General features: G+C 42.3%; 1 protein-coding gene across 4 annotated transcripts in view; it reads left to right on the top strand.

Moving 5' to 3' along the window:
• Positions 1 to 18,441, top strand: part of tab2 (TGF-beta activated kinase 1 (MAP3K7) binding protein 2) — a 44,016-nt gene that overhangs the window by 16,877 nt on the left and 8,698 nt on the right. For 2 of the 4 annotated variants that reach the window (XM_080883736.1, XM_080883733.1), the window contains exons 2-3: positions 14,168 to 14,353; positions 16,026 to 17,652. In XM_080883736.1, the coding sequence (XP_080739862.1) occupies positions 14,252 to 14,353; positions 16,026 to 17,652 (1,729 nt within the window). In that variant the 5' untranslated portion in view covers positions 14,168 to 14,251. Of the gene's footprint in view, positions 1 to 11,906; positions 11,988 to 14,167; positions 14,354 to 16,025; positions 17,653 to 18,441 lie in introns of all 4 variants that reach the window. The other 2 variants (XM_080883735.1, XM_080883734.1) reach the window with 2 other exon arrangements.

Below are 18,441 nucleotides of genomic sequence, written 5' to 3'. Positions count from 1 at the left end.
TCAAACTGAAAATTTACTTCTTAACACTTTAAGTGTTGAAGTTTTGTTGATGGTAGTTTCTGTTCTGTTCTGTGGGTGTAGTAAAATGAAGAATAGTGGCACTAATTTTCCACCTCCTGCGTGTGTCAAAGTGGTCATCTTAACCACAGCACATGTTAGGGCTGGGCGATATATCGAGTTTTTTTTTTTTTTTTTTTTTTTAAATATCGATATATTTTTATAAGAGATATAAGATGTGACAATATCCTTTATATCGATATAGTCTATGTTACGTTATAATTATAGTTGTAGAGACACAAGTTTGCCTCTCTTTCGTCCACTTTTGTCTTTACTCAACGTTACTCGGCCTTGCCTCTCTCCTTCACTGAACACAACTCCCCCTTCTCCCCCATCGCTTCACCTGCAGGCAGCGACAAGATGCACACGGCAAATCTCCGTTAACGATTTACAGCGCATCGCCCCGTGTGTGGGGCTGGACGGCGTCAACGTGTTATCGAGCTAACCACGCTAACGCCATGCAGCCCAGAGGGGCTGCACAGCCTAAGATCCTTTAATTCTCTCAAAAGTTGACAGCACGCCTTTTGTATGAATTCTGGTTGTGCTTGATGACCGCGAACCGATTTTATGTGGTACACAGCACTCAGCAATCTGTCAAATTTTTTAGTATGACTTTGGTAAGCTACGGAGCTGCACCGCTTGATGGATTGTCGGAGCATTACGGGTACCAAGAAGCCTCGCGTAGTAATACGTACTGTGCTTCAACGTAATATATTCAACGTTTTCTCCGTAATAAATGCTCATAATTTATTTTTGAGTAGTTTTTTTCATGTACATCTATGCTGTATGTTCATAAAAGTGCCTGTGTGACATCTGGGACACAGCTTTGACTAAGAACTCTCTTTTTGTTCTTACTTAAAGGCTTTAAAAAAATATCGAGAGATATATCTTATATCGCCATCCAGCTAAAAAATATCGAGATATGAATTTTGGGTCATATCGCTCAGCCCTAGCACATGTCCAGAGCGAAATGGTTCAAGAGACTCAAGACAGCAGACTGGCATAGGCATCAACCTGACCAGCCTGCCTGTAGGTCATTGGCTCTGAAATTGTGTGGTGTCAGCCCTTTACAGCTGGGACGTAGCCAGCTAGGTGAGAAAGAGGAGCTATTGCAATGACCTTTAGCTTTTAGCAGTTTGGTAAAAGTTTAGTAGCATCTGAACTTTTAATATGACAATGTGGCCAATGTCCAACAGCAAACTGATGGGTCGAGGGATGAAAAACAAAAATAAACAAAGGTCTTTCAAAATATGTTTGGGCTGCCATAAAAGTGTGTCTGGGGAAACCCTGGATATCCACCAGTAGGGATGAAATAATTAGTTGACAGACAGTAAATAAACTCAAAGCTGTTTTGAAGGTTTATGTACATTGTGGTTGTCTGTAATGGAGACCAGGGGTTCCATTACCTGGTTGGTATTGTTAATAATAAATTGTTGGATTGGGAATTTAAAATAGGGTAATAAAGAAAACACATTAGATCTTTTGGAGTCTTTTATTAGGTTATTTGATATACAATTAAATTGACAGCTTGTAACAGAAAAGAGACAGTGGGACTGGCCATCCTACCTGTGTCAGAGAAGAGCCAAAGTTAGAGCTGTTTGCAGTTAATCATTTATCAATAACCTAAACATATGTGAAATGAGAACTTGTAAAGGTACTCACCTGTCCTAGTTGCTTCTTGCAGGATGTGGAGCAAAAGAGTGAAAGCGGCTCAATCACCTGTTTAAGAGCTCTTGGAGCAGACCAGTGTGCCAGGTTAGGGAGTATGGATAAAGAGGGTTTTAATTTAGATAGAAATGGGTGAAGCTTATGTTATTGGGTTGTTTATAGTATGTGTTGGAAATATGTATATGTTTGTGATGTGCTTTAATGTTATTGTATGTTTGTTTGTGTGGAGGGTTATGTGTTCATTTTGATTAGTTAACCCCCATACTTGGGCTATTCCAGATGCTCACCTGAAAAGGTAGAGTATAAAAGGAAGCCATTTTGTTTAGTTGTAGTTAGTGTTTGTGCTGTTATCATGCTCCTTCTTTAATAAAGTGCCAATCCATGGATGTCTTTTACTCCAGTCTCGCGTCATATTATTGGACAGAACCTATGACCGCCGGCCAAAACTGACATTGTCAAAGATATACAGTGTGTGCAGTGTACAGTGTCAATCTGTGAAAAAGTGCAGTGAGGTTTTCGATTAAAGGAACAGGAAGAGCAGGGGGCACTTGGTGATTCGGAGCTGAGTCACTGAACCTGTCGGCCATCGCGTGGGACACAGGAACATGTCTTTATCTATCTTCTCTTGTCGTCCTTCCTCATGCTTACACACCAAATGCAGATCTGTTGCATCCTTGTGCTCGTCGGTTTCCAGAGTTTGCCATTTGCCATCCCACATGTAGTTGTTGCAGCTTGTAGTTTTGGGAATAGATCTGAAAATTTTTCTTTTTCTTTTCTTTTTTTTCTAGGACAAAACTAACTTGGTGCATCCTGTTGTATTTGGACAGCCGCTTAGACGTGCAGTGATGGGAATAATAAATAATATATGGAGCAGAAAATGAATAGCTGTTTGGTCACACCAGAGTCAGACTGTGTGCACTCCTGTGGTATAAAGTGTTCAAATATTCATCCAACAGCTTCATATACCCATTTTAAATGTTTGAATTGCTATTTTATTTATTTCTTTTTTACTAGCAGTCTCAGCTTGGATTGGTTGGTTTAAGTCTCCACCCTCCTCTTGGCCTCTGGCTGTATTTGAGTGAAAACTGCACAGTTTGCAGTGAGTGCCAACGGTCTGTACAGCATTTTCCTCCTCCTAAGCATGCTGGCCCTGTAAAGTGTGAAAGCAATGTACACAGTCACATGGTTTGGACACTGCTGCTTTGCTGATTGGTTTAAAGATGGAAAACTAATCTCTATCTCTCTTTCCTGAGACTAGGCTTGGAAAGTTTAGCTTATAGTTTCTAACGTACCTGCTCAATGAGAGTGTGTGTTGGGGCTTGTCAGCTGACAATTAATGTTTCCACAATGTAAGGAAAAACACAGTGCCCTGCTGAGGCCCTCGTTGCTTTACACTTTATTTTCACTTATTAATTTGCTTTGTAGATTGCTCGCGCCCTCTCTTTTAATTCAGATTTCCCTGGAGGAAGGCAGACAAAAAGATTAATGGTTCAGGATAAGGCTTTTCATGTTGTTGAGGGTTCTATTTTAAGCCTGGGCTGTGGTCCTGACATATAATGCCTAAGGAAAGTTAAAGCGGGGAGTAGGGTCTGCAAAAACAACTGCTGTCAGTGGTGGAGGATTGTTGCACAGCCTCAATAAAGAGGTGTTTCTTTGACTGATTCATCACTGTAAATGACAATGTAAATGTAAGTTCTGAGATATATCTTTTCATCATGTTTTGAAATTCAGTGAAATTTGAAACAAATGTAAATAAGAAACATTTATGATTTAAAAACCTAACTGGGGAAGGAAAATCAATCATGCACATTTGGCCTGGCATGAAGACCCCTTTGCTGCTATTCACTTCATGATTTTTCTTAAGCCAAATGAACATGCAAACTCACTTCAATTTGGGGAATAAGAAATGAATGTTTTCCACAGTTTCTCATATTTTGCACACAGAAGGAAATGTTTCACTTCAGGTGTGTTCATACCACTCTAGTGGAAATTCTCCTTGTAGTTTAGGCAAGTAGGTGCCTGGATAGAGCGAGTCATTCTACAGGCTTTCAGTGTTTCATACACGGGACTGTCAGGGACACAGCAAAGCTTTCAGCTGGCCCATGACATAGCATATTATGGATTTTGAAACATTTAGATGATTATCATCCTGATGTGAAAATGTATCCTCTTTCATCCTCTTTTCATATACATTATTCCCTCAAACGGTGAAAAAAAGCATGATCGTTTCAAACCTTTTTCTGTGTTGGCCTTGTGATGGATTGGCGACCTATCCAGGTTGTACCTAATTCTTGTTTTGTGAACTGAAAGAGCCAGCGGCACACATGAAGCTGACTCATTAGTGGTAAATGCAGCAAATGCAAGCAACTCTTGCAATGAACTATATTAGGAAACTGGCAGGTTAAATTTCAATATGACTGCACTGCAAAGAAAAGTCCTAGAAGAATTCAGGCCTGCAGTATACGTCTGAAAATGACTCAACAATCTGTGAGTAAATGAACATCCTGTGATCAGCTATGGAGCAGTCCTCGGGATGTCATTCTTGCATGTCAATGTGGTTCACACTGTGACCCTAACCTTTCCTATTCAGAAGGAATGCAGAATACTCTGCTAAACAAATAATGCTGTCAGTGTCTGACAGCATTTTTTCTCTTGTTGAAGTCAGCCATGTAAAAAGAATGTAATTTGATAAGAAATGAAGATGCCAGTTGCTGGAAAAGGAAAAGATGGATGAACGCCATCCAAAAATGGAAAAGAAGTATACGGCAGGATTTAAAACCTTGATGGTGTTTCACACACAGCGTGTTTTAGTTTTAATGTTGGGATGAATTATAATTGGGGTGAAAAAGTTAATTAGTGTTACATACAATTTTTTTCTTTCATTTCAATAATGCACAGTGACTCTTTAAAGGTTGCTTTGTGGTATAATATTGAGCAAAGTATTCAAGTTTGTCATATATATATCCATGGGCCAGTAGCCCAGTGTCCATGCCACCAAAACCATTCACTGACCACTCACAAACTAGTGTATTCCTAGTGCCAGTGCCAAGAACAGATAAATGGGAAACTGTGTCAGGAAGCACATCATAAAATCTTTTCAAAACCAAATGATGCATCTGTTCACTATGACAACCCCACTGAGCAGCTGAGGGCACCCTTATCAGATAGCCACATTAGGTGTCTTTATGGTCTCATTACTTCATTTGCTCTTCCTAATGGCTACCTGGTATGGCTAATAATAAAACAATAATGCTAATGTTGGAGTTCGGCAGCTACCATTATCCTATGCACCACACAGTTAAAAGAATAAACTGGATTTCTGAATTAAATACTGATCTGATCTTAATCAGAATATCTCTTATTGAAAAACATAATTTAATAACACCACCTTATCTTTCATGTCTTTTTTGAATCACTCAGTCATTGTTGTCCTGGTACTAGGGCTGCACGATTTTGCATAAAATGAGAATCACGATTTTTTTTTTGCTTAGAATTGAGATCACGATTTTCTTTTCCAATATAAATATTTATTGCACTTATTAACTGCACATCAACTTTGTAACAGTTGAGACTGAACATAAAAACAACAAATGTCTCACATTTCGTCATTGCCGCAAAATGTTGTACTGCTTGAAATTCCGTCTCCACTGTTGCTCGACACTGCGTGTATAGAGCAGGTAGTGCAACAATAGAAAAATAGTTGCGGGACGGCACTGTGTAGCGTTTGTCTAGGGTGTTGATCATTTTCCTAAATCCCTCGTTTTGCACAGTGTTGATGGGAGCCATATCTTTGGTCAGGTGATAAGTAATAGCCTCCGTAATTTCTTTGTGCCTGCGGGAGTTCGACGTGTATAGGGAAGCGCTGTATAAGGTTCTGATATTTGGGTATTTGGGTACTTTCTTGTCATCCCTGACGTGCTCTCCGTTGTTTTTTCCGTGCCAATTTTAGCAACCAGCTTCTGTATCACGTGGCATGAGGCTCCGCCCTTGTCATTTGTTGAGCAGGAAGAGTGAGCGCTTGTTTTCATGCAGATTACGTCCCGGATCAAAATGCGGTACAATTGTCATCTTTTTTTTTTTTTTTTTAAATTTATTTATTTTTTTTTAATCGTTGTCATTTGGAAATGAGATCGCACACAAGTATGAATTGAGATCGCGATTTTCTTGCCCTCCTGGGTTTTAATTGCACCTTAGAACACACATGCATCAACACTACAATGAGCGGGTGGAGGGAGGTTTGGAGTCTTCTCCCACCCCTATTCTCTGCGGCCTGCTGGAGCGGGAGGGCTAGGTGGAGTTGGCCGTCCGACTGCGGTCTGGAGTGTGGGGCCTCCCTGCTGCTACGGAGTCGGGGTGGTCTGCCTCTCCCCACCGCAGGGAAAAGGGTAACACCACCTGGGTCTGGGTGCAGTTCCCCCCTCCAGGAGCAAGGGTACCTAGACCCGGTTTGTAGAGTACGCTTGGGGAGTGTGATCGTGTGTACAGCGTCTCTTTATGTCTGTCTCCACGTTGGTTGAGTGTGGAGTGAGTGCATATGAGAGCATGAGGGGGGGAATGGATGTTTGTGTCTGTGTGTGCCTGTATGTCTGTGTCTATATGTCAGGTTGGGTGTCAGGCGCCACCTCTCTGGGGACACCTCAGGCCCTCCAAGGTTTGGAGGCCTATCTCCACCTACCACCACTTCCCCTGCCGGTGGCGGACTCCCTCAGGTGTCGGTGCGTTGGTGGTTCTTTGTGTCTGGGGGTGGGCGTCCAGGTACACACCGGCTCACTCCTTGGCGGCCGCTTATCGGGGCCTGGAGCCTGGGGCTCGCTCGGGCCCCTTCGGGGGTGGGGTGCCCCCGGCCTCTCGGCCTGGGGCTCGGTCACTCAGGCACAGCTGGCGGCCGGCGGAGCTCACGGGCGCGTCACTGCAACTCCCCCTGGCTTCTGCTCCGCGGCTGCTGAGTGAACCCTCATCTGGGACTCTCCTCAGCTCTTACTGGAACAGTGGCGCAGCTGCCCCTCTGTTGGTCTTCCATGGTTTCTTGTGTTCTGGGGGCCTCTGGATGTCTGGAGTTTTGATCTCCTCCATACCCGCTTCACACCCTGGAGGACGGGGCTGTGGCCCCCCCACACTCCCTAGCAGATCGTTACATGGAGAAACCTTTGGAATACAAGCGCGCTGATCCACACAGGTATGCACACAGGTGTACACACGGGTGTTCACTGCTCGTAGACCCAAATTACACCTTTCTTGGCTGCTACTTCGAAGCACATCTGTCCTGCGTGCTGCACAACAACATTGAATATTTAGTATTTACTGCTGTTTACACTTAGCTAGATTAATGCGATGGTGTTGTGTTTAGTATGTTGCTTTGTTTTTTGGTTTTTTTGTCTTTTTTTTGCTTGTTTTCTATTCTTCTCTCAACAGGTGATCCAGGAGATTTTTATTTTTTTTCTCCCCCCCTTTCTCACTGTCCCTCTCCCCTTCTGTTTTTCCTTTCCTTCCTCTTTCTTTCTCCCTTTCCTATCTCTCACTCATGTCTGTCCCGTCTGTAACATCTGAAAATAAAATATAATAAATAATAAAAACAAAGATCGACCAAATGGACCAATACGGCAATGCCACGATGATCCATTTGGCAAAGTAAATCCATTGGGTATCCTTGTTGGTCTTCAGACAACAATTCTGATGGCTAAAGAACCAAATGGGACAGGCGAAAAAAAAAAAAAAAAAAAAAAAAAGATCGCGATTTTCTAACGATTAATCGTGCAGCCCTACCCTGGTACTGTTAATAATCTCATGCAACTTTATAGCAAGGTCAAGGCCACCGATTCTCCCATGAACAGCACACAGTGAGGAGGACAAACTTCCGCTGAAAGGAAAAAAATTGCTACTGCACCAGATTTAGGGTAGGCAACGGTCTACCCTGACCAGTCGGGGTTAGAGAGGAAATGCAACAGCTATGTGACGCTAAGCCTGTTTACGTAGTTGTGGATAGTTGACGTCCTCATAATTTGTTTTCACATATGGATATACAGTTGGAAGACAGGTTAGTTTATAGTAACTAGCTTCTCATTTTTCAATAAGTTGTCTGTAAGCAGTTTTTATTTTCTCCCCATTGTTGGCAAGTAAGCGTCTTCAAAGTCTAAGATTTTCAAACTTTTTTGCAAGAGAAGTAAACATAGAAATTCTTTTGTCTTGTCGGAGGAGTTTGCACTACGAAAGGAATTGAAGAAGTCAACTCAGTAGCTTTGTAATGCTTAATACAGGTTATGTTTTAGCCACAGACTGTAGATAAAAGATGAAAATAGCTTCCAGCTTTGAAAAGTAAGCCAGTGTGGAAATGGCATAAACCTGCTTAGGAAAGGTAACAGAGAGCACCTCAACTAAATCAGTCTGTCATTTTTAATGTGTTCTTAATGACTTGCCAGTTTTACTACAAATAAACAGTTTATTGTCTTACTTTTTTATTATTATTTTTTTTCCTTTTCATGCCTTTAAAAGCTACAGGTTGGAAATAACTGTTGTCAGCTAGCAGCATAGCTACAGTTGTATTTTTAATTAGATTTGTTAATGGATTAGCATCCCGCCACCTTCCTGCTCGTGGTCGAGGTGGTTGCAGGTGAAAACAGCTGTAGGCCGGCTGCGTGATGGAACACACACATTTGTACTCTAAAAACCTGGCTAATGAGCTCAGCAATGTGCTGCCCACAGACATTTTGTACTGAAGAGGTAGGTGGAGGAGGATTTTTTATTTTTTTTATTTTAAAGGAGGTGAGTTCATTTCCTTTCCTTCCCTTATTAGGCAAAGATGGACACAACGGGCCAGCTGTTTTACCTGTATGGTGTTTACAGAAGAAAACAAAGTTGGAAAAAGCTGTCAGTCCATGGTTGCACAGAGAGGCCTCTTGAGAAAGGCATGTCTTCGCACTTCTAAGACCTCCCAGTTTCCCACAGTGCCTTGGGAGGGGTTGGTTAACCTGGGGAGCTGGTGCTCTTGCCTGCTTCCAATCAACTACCATCTGCAGGCTGCGGTCTTGAAGAATTTTTGATTTCCTGCACACGCACGCATGCACATGAACAGTTTCATGTCCCTATTTTCAAAAGCGAGCAACTAAAAGCTGAGCAGAGTTGATCCCAGCTCTGCATGGCCTTTGAGGCCCAGGCTTCAATGGACAGTGGATGGCAGTTTGGATTCTGCACTTAATGTGTGTGGTTTGTTTCTGTTCAGGAGGCTGTGTGTGTGTGTGTGTGTGTGTGCGTGCGTGCGTGCGTGCGTGTGTGTGTGTGCGTGCGTCTTCTTGAACAGTTGTCTCAAGATTCCTTACACAATTGCAGTGTATCTTAAAGTTTATTTTACTCTGACTTGTGACATTAATATGGTGAGAAATCACTTTGATTCAGGTGGTCGCAGCTTATTTGATGACTTGAGAGCTCTTTTGTTAAGACTAGACTCCTCAGTAAAATTTCCATGCATTTCTATGGTTTGTGGGAGGCAAGGTAAGGCCTGTGATTGGTCAAAGTCATTGCATCGAAATGAAATGAAACGGAGCAAAAAGTATGAGTCAGGTTGCGTTCTTTAAGAACACGTATATGTGAGTAATACACAATAATGTGAATAAATGGAAGCAGACAGCTGCAAGTTGCAATATAGCTCAGCATAATCATAAATCTTACACTGTGTAGTACAGCACATTTGATCTACAGCTTTGCATTATCTTTAGTGCATTCCTTGCTATCTGAAGTGTAATTAAACTGATTTGATTGGCCTTATTGAAAGCTCTGTGTTGTAAATATGTTGCTTATGTGCAACATTATTCTAAGTTGGTAAGTAAGCAGCTTGCTTTGCTATTCTGAGAATAATTTGCCACAGTCATGACTCACAGGAGTGGATACTGGTCCTGTGAGTGCGTTTAGCAGTAGCTGACTGTGCATGATGTTTTCAAGTACGACATGTCCATGCCTATGTTAGTGTGTTTGCTTAATGCACACACAAACTTACACATACATGTGAGTTTTGGGTTAGGGAGGGACAGGCTACCAATTAGCGTCTTTATTTGTTTAGGTTTTGCTGGACCAAGACACAGCAGAAATATTTCATGCAGTGCTGCTGTGCTGCTCCTTAAAGCTGCAGGGGACGTTTTGGATTCAACCTGTATGTTTTTAATGTTTGAGCTACCATTTCTGCAGAAGATCAGTCATTTGAAGACTTGACATGACGAGCTCAGCACTGTCCTAAACAATTACCATCATGCATTCCACTATCTGCAATCAGTAGATAGTACGACATGACATTTTATTGTTCACAGTAGAGCAGGGCTATCTGACCAAAAATATTTATCACGATAACACATTTTAAAATTTGCGATAACAATATAACTGACACTAGACAAATTACTTTACAACTTCACAACTTTTTTGCACTAATAATGTATTTTCACTTGAACAAGCAGCTGTTTTTTATGTGCATTAAAGCTATATAAAAATTTAACCGTGCAAATGCAAAACCTTGCTGACAGTTTAACCAAAAGGTATTTCCAGTGGGAATTGGCCAACATATCCTCAGCATAACCATGTATAATATCCACAAAACTTCAAAAGAGGTAATATTATGTTGAAGCACAGTACGTATCACTCCGCGAGGCTCCTGCTTACGATAGCTGTAATGCTCCAAGAATCCATCAAGCGGTGCAGGTACAAAGGCACTGCACATGTGCGTTTTACCCATATTCTATCGCGATATTTCATTTTCTTATCGTTGCCCAACATTATACCGGTATTACCGTGAGCGGTATGATATGGCCCAGCTGTAATTCAGTGTGTTTTTGTGTTTTTGTTTTTTTTTTGTTTTTGTTTTTTTGTCAGCTAACTTTTTTTTGGGAGGGGGGGATTGCACAAGCATCAGGTGCTGGACTGATATTGCTGCCAAGAGCTCCTGTTGATGATTTATTCCCCTTTTATTTAAACTTTAATTGATTTGGACGTTTTTAGGAGCATTCAGTCTTGCGTAGTGAATGACTCCATTGATGTAGCATGGCAAGGCCTGCTACTGCCAGAAATGAATGTGGGGCTGTGGGTCAATGCTTTGGCACAGTGAATAACACCCTGAGCAATGGGAGCTTTGTCTCTATCTGTGCTGCCTCAGGCATCGTTCCACTGCTGCCTTCAGGGATAGCAAGCACTGATCTGCTCCTGTCAGAGCAACCCCTAATACACGGGCCGCTCACAGACCTATAATTACCTAGAGTGAAGAGGTGTGGACCTTTTTTTCCTTCTTTTTTCTTTTCTTTTCTGTTTTTTTTTTTTTTTTTTTTGAAGTCGGGAAACAATCTAACCATGCTGTTGACCTGTAACTGGGTCAGCCGCCAAACAGCGAATTTCCTTTCCCATTGTCCCACAACGGCTGTGCTGCAGCTCTCTAAGTGGAGTTTAAATTGTGGACTGTTGCCCTCTGGCTCCCTGCACTCATGCATCCTCTTAGCCTGTAAGTCAAACAGGTAAATATACACTGATAATATATTAGTTTCCCTAAGTTGACTACTTAAAAAGATTCATTTTCTTGTGGGTTTATTAGCTTCGTGTGCTGGTGGAGACGGAGCATGCTTTACTGGACTAGTAGGCTTTACTCTAAACATGTAATCTGAGATGCGGCACACTGTTTTCCTCTGGTTTGCAGTTAGTTGCTCATCAAGCTGCACTTTGTGCTTCTTTTCGACACCCTCTAAATGAATTCCACAGTCTGGTGGCATACTTGCAAAGCTTTCCATTTGCTTGTATTTCAGAAGACAAAAGAAAGCACTGACAGTTATTTTAGATTCTTATGTAATGGACAAGTTTTATCAAGACTTTAATGGTTCTTCTCTTTCAAGAGGACCTGGAAAGAAAAGTCTTTCATAAGTGGAGAATATCATAAGTTGTATCTCTGTGAAAGAAAATATATTTTCTTTTTTAGATGAAAACATGACTGTCTATGCTGGTAGTGCTCTTCTAAGGAGATCTTCAGCTTTGACTTCATGTTGCCTGCTATGGATTTTTAGTCTCTCACACGAAAAGGAGCTTCAGCACTTCTTTGCAGTTGCCACCCTACGATTGACAGTAGCAAATAGGTCCTCCTACTGCTTTCAGCTATAGACGGATGTTTTGCAGAACTGATTTACAACTTTGAAGTTATGACATTACACATCCTCATTTCACAGATAAGGCAAAAACAGCTGCTTCTTGGCTGAAATAAGATCCCAGTGAGGTTGAAGTACACTCATGATTTCTCTCATCATTAAGTAAGTGTATTTAAGTCTCTGTAAATGATTTCACTTTTAAATCTCATGTTAGGATTGCTGTTGAGATGTATCACTAATTCCTTTTTAGCATTGACTGGCGTCGAACACAACAGGGTGTGCTTCATGTGTCACAATGTTGTGATTGGCATATTTGAACCTCCCACTGAAAGCTGTTTCGAAAGAGTGTGGTTAGAAGAAAAGTGTGGGAGAAGACTAAACATGGCTGTCATGAACTAACGCTTTGAAGTTCTCATGGCTGCTGCATTCACTTTTGTCTGCTTGTGCTTCCTTCACACAGCAGGATAATGGTGGAGAAGCGGGATTATAGAAAAGGTTTTTTGCAGGAAAGATGACTGCAGTGCGTTGACTGCTCGAGAAATTGCACAGTGGCTAGTAGTAAAGTGTGGTTGCTTTGGCAAGTTCCCAGGTATGAGTAAAGCTTATACGTTGAATGAAGTACAACCTACCAGCCAACTTGGTCTTTTAAAACATACTCCGCTTCTGTTCTTTTTCTTTCTTTTTTTTTCTTTAGTCCTGGTTTGGAGCCCGTGGTGTTTATTATATTTTGAACTATACAGAAAAGTGTTTACTAATACAAGCTGACTTACTGATGGTACACTAAATATAAGAAGTGTGTGCCAAAAGTAGAATTTAACTTCTTGCAGCAGAATCCTTTTCAAGTAGGCAAACATGGTTGTGAAATTCAGGGCCGATGCAACAGTTTGAAAGATAGATGATACCAGTATTGCTTTCTCGTTTGTTTGGTTTCTGTAGGTGCTTCACCTTTTGAGTTTTGTGTTTTAGCTCTTCATCTCACTGCCTATGAAAATGTATAGCCAAAGCAAAATTGGTGGTAGACAGCAAATACGTCAGCCCCTGATATCAGTATTTTATTTACTGTATATCAGCTAGTGTCAGCAGGGGTGATAATGGCTGATACCAATATAGAAGTGCTTCTGATATCGAGATGCATCAGTAAATTTTAATCAAACCATAAATATCACATGTAATCTTAATTAAATGTGTTTAATTTGCTCAAGTCTCCACTAGACTAACTTTGCACTTTACAAACTAACATGCTGGCTTAGCTGTTCCCTCTGTAAGGCTTTACTGTCTTTAACCCACTGTTGTGATTGGCTGCCTCTCACATACAGGTTTGAAGACCAGGTTGGTGGGGCTTCTGTGCTTACAGAACAGAGCATTTATGGCATTCGAAATGGTTACGAATCCTGACGTCAAAATGCTTTGGCATTGTTTAATTTTTGCATTCACTGTTGTTGCAAGTATGTAGTGAATTTCAAATTATGAGAGGAAATAAGTAAAAACCTCAAAGATTCCCTTTAGACCAAATTTGAAGAGCTGGAAGGAGAAATGTTTAGTTTGCACTAAAGGGGCAAAAAATTAAGTCCATTGTTATTCTGTAGCAGTTTAGCTTGGAGATATAAATGTGCAGTTTCATACTCTTCATGTTTGTTTAGTCATTTTCCAACAGCGCTTTGTTCAAAAGCTGTAAAACATAACAAAGCAGCAGCATTATTACTGTGGCTCACAAATGTTTCTCTCAGTGGTTCACATTTATGTGTGCAGGAAGGGAAACTAACAAATGGCATGCAGCCCTTTAGCTCGGTCTTTATCATACAGTGGGATTCTGAGGAATCAACTGTTCTGCACAGCTGCCTGTCTATATGAAGATCTGCATCCACACTACGCTGGTTTTCAGGCCCTTTTCTTTTCTGTAATAAGTGAATGTTGATGTTGAGATGAGTTGGAAAGGTTTTTTCTCAGTAGTCAGTTGGAGGTGGTTTCCTCCCTTTGCTACTCTTTTATTAAGGAGCTTTGTGGGGAGAAGGGCTTTTGAAATGAATGCTGTCTGTTCTCATTGAACATCTCTGAAATTTTGTTTTGAAAGCTCCCAGGCAATAATGAAAAAGTCGACCTCAAACGGCTGACGGATGTCTTTTAGAGAAAATTTGCAATAGACCACATTTGCTCCTTTTCTGCCTCTTGGACAGATTCCTTACTGAATATTAACAAAACACCGTTATACAACTCATAATGGTGAAATGGTGGTCAGAGTATTGTCTGTACAGAGAAAGAGATGTTTCTATTTGACAGAAGCACCATGAGAGAGTGTTGTTTCCTTATCAGATTCTCTCCTTCCTTTCTTTGTTTCAATTTAGAAGATGTTCAAAATGAAGGCAGTTTGCTGCTGAGACTGACTTCCCCGTGTGCTGAACAGAACAAACAGACCTGGCATCATACGAATGGCCCAGGGAAGCCACCAGATTGATATTCAGGTTTTGCATGACCTGCGCCAAAAGTTCCCTGAAGTCCCAGAAGGTGTTGTCTCCCAGTGTGTTCTGCAGGTAAGGGCGTTATAAACACCTCTGCTCGCAATTATGTGAAAGAAAATAAAGTCTGCATAATTTATGGTGTTTTTGCTTCATGTCTGTGTGTTTTGTATTAACTGTCAGTGGCTCAGTGTTGGTATCTTAGAAGTGAATGCAACAAAGAAAACAGCATAAATTGAGATAGCTGTTGAATAAGACAAAGCAGTTTTCATGCCTGGGAACAGGATAGTAGTGTATACTAACAATGAATTCAGCTAAGAATGTTATGGCATAAAGGAGAGTGGGCCAAAATAATGCAGTGTGTAAGCTTACCTCCTGATTGTGCTTGGGCAACCAAGGTTACGTTTTTTTTCACATTACTCTAAAGAAATTAGTATCTTTAGTCCAGCCTTGATAAAACATGTCTAGTATTTTGTATACTCTGGATGATCATGCTCAGGATGAAATGAGTTGAGTCGATTATCAGGTTGTTGGGGCGGGGGGGTTTGTTTAGTTTTTATTTTATTTTATTTATTTATTTATTTATTTATTTATTTATTTTTAAACAAGGTTTTTGATTAGTGAAAATCAGTTGTCGCAGTTTAGAAAGATGTCAAGTGTGATATGATCTGGTAGTGCATTTAAGAACAAAAACAAAAAGAAACCCCAAAACTCACTGAGTGAATTGACTAAAGTGTAGTTCAAGTTTGTAGAGTTGGGAGTAACAGCTGGTGGTTCATCTTAAACCAAAATCAATTTAGAGGGCCCGGTGGCGCCAGTGTCCGGCAGCCTCGCCTCTGTCAGTGCGCCCCAGGGCAGCTGTGGCTACAATGTAGCTTGCCAGTGTGTGAATGGGTGAATGACTGAATGTAGTGTGAAGCGCTTTGGGGTCCTTAGGGACTAGAAAAACCGCTATACAAATGCAGGCCATTTACCATTTTAGCTCCTTTTCCATTAGTACCTACTCGAATCACCTGGTACCAGGTACTAATGAAAAGCCCTGAACCGTGGCGAGTCGATCCAAGTAGGTACTACTGGAAAAGGGACTTTTGTGTCTTAACAATGAATAACGGACTAATTTTAACTCCCGTGCCTGAAAGACCAAAGAGATTATGCCATGGAGAGGCATCCATGTTCTGTTAGTCCCCTATAGAATTACTACACCATCTACAGTATTAATCAGAATTAAACTTGCCAAAAAAAAAAAAGAGAGAGAGAAAGAAAAAGAATTAAACTTGCACACAATGATCAATTCAAAAGGCTTCATCATAATTGATGCCAAGGTCTCTTTTATCATTTTAAGATAAGATAACCTTTATTAGTCCCACACGTGGGAAATTTGTTATTGGCAGTAACTTGTGAATTATGTTGACTCATGAGTTGGATGAGCTACTGAAGTTGTGGTTCGTATGTTAGTTGTTGCATGACAGCGGTGCTGCCAAGAAAACAAGCTCCACACCCCTTGTTACAGCATTGATCCCTGCATACAATTTTTCAGTAGTTGTGTTGTTGTAGGTCTGCGTATTGTGTTGTATTTTCAGTACCTGTGTATTATTATTTCTTTCAACCTGGCCATAAAATGCTATTCTCAAAAATGGAAATGTGGAAATGGTGTAAGCATCTTAGTTTTTTCATCTTCCTGTAAGGAAGTAAACATGAAACAAACACACATGTTGCCTAACAAGTCTGTCTCTTCTCTCTCCTGCAGAATAACAACAATTTAGACGCCTGCTGTGAATACTTGTCCCAAGTCAGTCCGGGCTACCTGTACAGCGAAGAAGGGAACCTGAGCTTTTCAGACGACCCCAGCTTCAGCAGGCTCCATAATCACATGACCCAACTGAACCTGGACTTGCAGCCTCAGAATGTGCATGTGGGCCCGGTTCGGGACAGCCTGAGAATGAACGGCAGCCGGACTCTGGCCCACAGCCTGAGCGAAGGGCCCCTCTCTACAGGCCAGGCCACTAACAGTGACTTCTTTCAGCAGGAGCCCCAGTCAGCCCCAGTGCAGGTGCCCTCCAATTTCAATGTATTTGGCGTGATGGAGCCCCCGCGTAAACCGCAGCCTCCACAGCACCTTGGACTCTACCCTCTGGGTGGCAAAGCACCAGCTATGGGTTCCCAGCAGACACCACGCTTCAACCCAATCACCGTGACGTTAGCCCCTAACATTCAGACAGGACGCAACACCCCTACTTCTTTGCACATACATGGTGGGCCACAGTCGGGCCTAAGCAGTCCACAGGGCAACTCTATTTACATTCGGCCTTATGTTAGCCAGTCCGGTACGACACGGCAAAACCAGCAGCAGGGAGGCAGGGCCCAGTACAGCCCCACTTCCCAGCCTCAGCAGCAGATCTACCAGATCTCACATCCTTCCTCCCTGTCTGGCTCCTGGTCCGGCACTCAGCACTCTTCCTCCTCCTCTCATACCTCACAGCCCCAGACCCAGGGCCATCAAACTTCTCACGTCTACATGCCCATCAGCTCACCTACAAATCCCCAGGCGCCTTCCTTTCTTCCTACTGGAAGTCAGGCCTCTTCCTCTGGTGTCTCATCATGCTCCTCTTCCTCTTCCTCCTCTTCGGTCATGCCCAGCTCCCTGTCTGCGATCAGCCAGTACAATATCCAGAACATCTCCACCGGCCCACGGAAGAATCAGATAGAGATCAAACTTGAATCTCCCCAAAGGAGCAATTCTACAACAGCTGTGCTGCGGACGAGCAGCGGGCCCCGCTCATCCTCCACGTCCTCCTGCCCTTCCTCTTCCTCTTCATCTGCTGGGGCAGCTTCTGTCCCTGCCACCCCTCTGTCAATCGGAGGCTCGGGTCCCACTGTTTACATCTCTACTGCTGCTACCACTCCCTCCGAGGAAGTCATTGTTGCCTCAGCCGGCTCCCGCCCACAGCCCAAGTTGGGTAGGAATCCTCACACACTCTTCATCTCAACAAACCCTTCCTTACAGGGGCCCTCAGGTGCCAGGAACATAGGGGGTCAAGTGAGCATGGGCCCTGCCTACATCCACCATCATCCACCTAAATCTCGCCCCTCTGTGGGAGGAGGGGGTACAGCTTCTTCCCCACGCGTGGTGGTCACTCAGCCCAACACCAAATACACTTTTAAAATCACAGTGTCTCCTAACAAACCCCCAGCTGTGTCCCCTGGAGTCGTGTCCCCGACTTTTGACGTCAACAATCTCCTCGGCCTACCCCAAGACCACCACTTCGTGGAGACAGACCCCCAGCATCTCTCAGACCCACTTTCGCCACACCGGGAGAGACAGAGTGAACCTCGCAGACTCAGCATGGGCTCTGATGATGCAGCATACACACAAGGTAAGAAATACACAGTAGCATCGATAATAAAGGTCATTCCCATTTTAAAATTACTCCTGTACTATTTTTACAATGCTGACATTGTAGCATTTCTTAGTTGTTTGCATAGAAAGCATCTTCTGTTTTATAATGCTTGATTTATAGACTTATTCTGTTCTCTGTTCAGCTTTTTACTGAACAGACACAAAGCTCCAGAAATTGTTTACACTGTGAATCGTATTTCATATAGACCTCTGAAATCTGGTTAGAAATGTTTGGTTTACAGTTTATTGACTATGTAGCCAAGGTACAGCGGGTTAATATCTTCAACAGTCCTCCTGTGTATGTTGATCTCATTTGAGTTTTGTTTTTATTAACAAATATTATTCAGGTTTCTGCTATTCTCAGTAGGCCAAAATACCTTTTCCACAGACTTCTGCCAAGAAAGTCATTTAACTATCAAGTATACTGCTTTTTTTCCCATAAGACCCTCTGCAGTGCATTTCCTGAGCCAAACTGTCTATGCTTGCTGTCAGTATTGTTCAGCCATAGTGGAAACATGTTGTGTTCATCTCCACAAAGTTGAAAAGCAAAGGTGACTCGCTGAGTGGGGGCCGGTGTGATCATGACTCTAGTGTGAGTCCTCCACAATAAATGCTGCATTTGCTCCACCAGCGCCTGAGACTTGCAGATTCTGTTGTGTGAGTCAAACATGTCAGAGCACACTGCTGTTTCCTTTTTTGGGCTTTTCACTGTATTGTGAGTGAGTCAGCAGCTATGGCTCCTGCACTGTGGTGACTATCACCAAGA

This window comes from Rhamphochromis sp. 'chilingali' (genome assembly GCF_963969265.1).
Source record: "Rhamphochromis sp. 'chilingali' genome assembly, chromosome: 5".
In the NCBI taxonomy this organism is placed as follows: Eukaryota; Metazoa; Chordata; class Actinopteri; order Cichliformes; family Cichlidae; genus Rhamphochromis; species Rhamphochromis sp. 'chilingali'.
The sequence above is the reverse complement of the archived record's forward strand: the minus strand, read 5'-3'. Positions and strand labels throughout refer to the sequence as shown.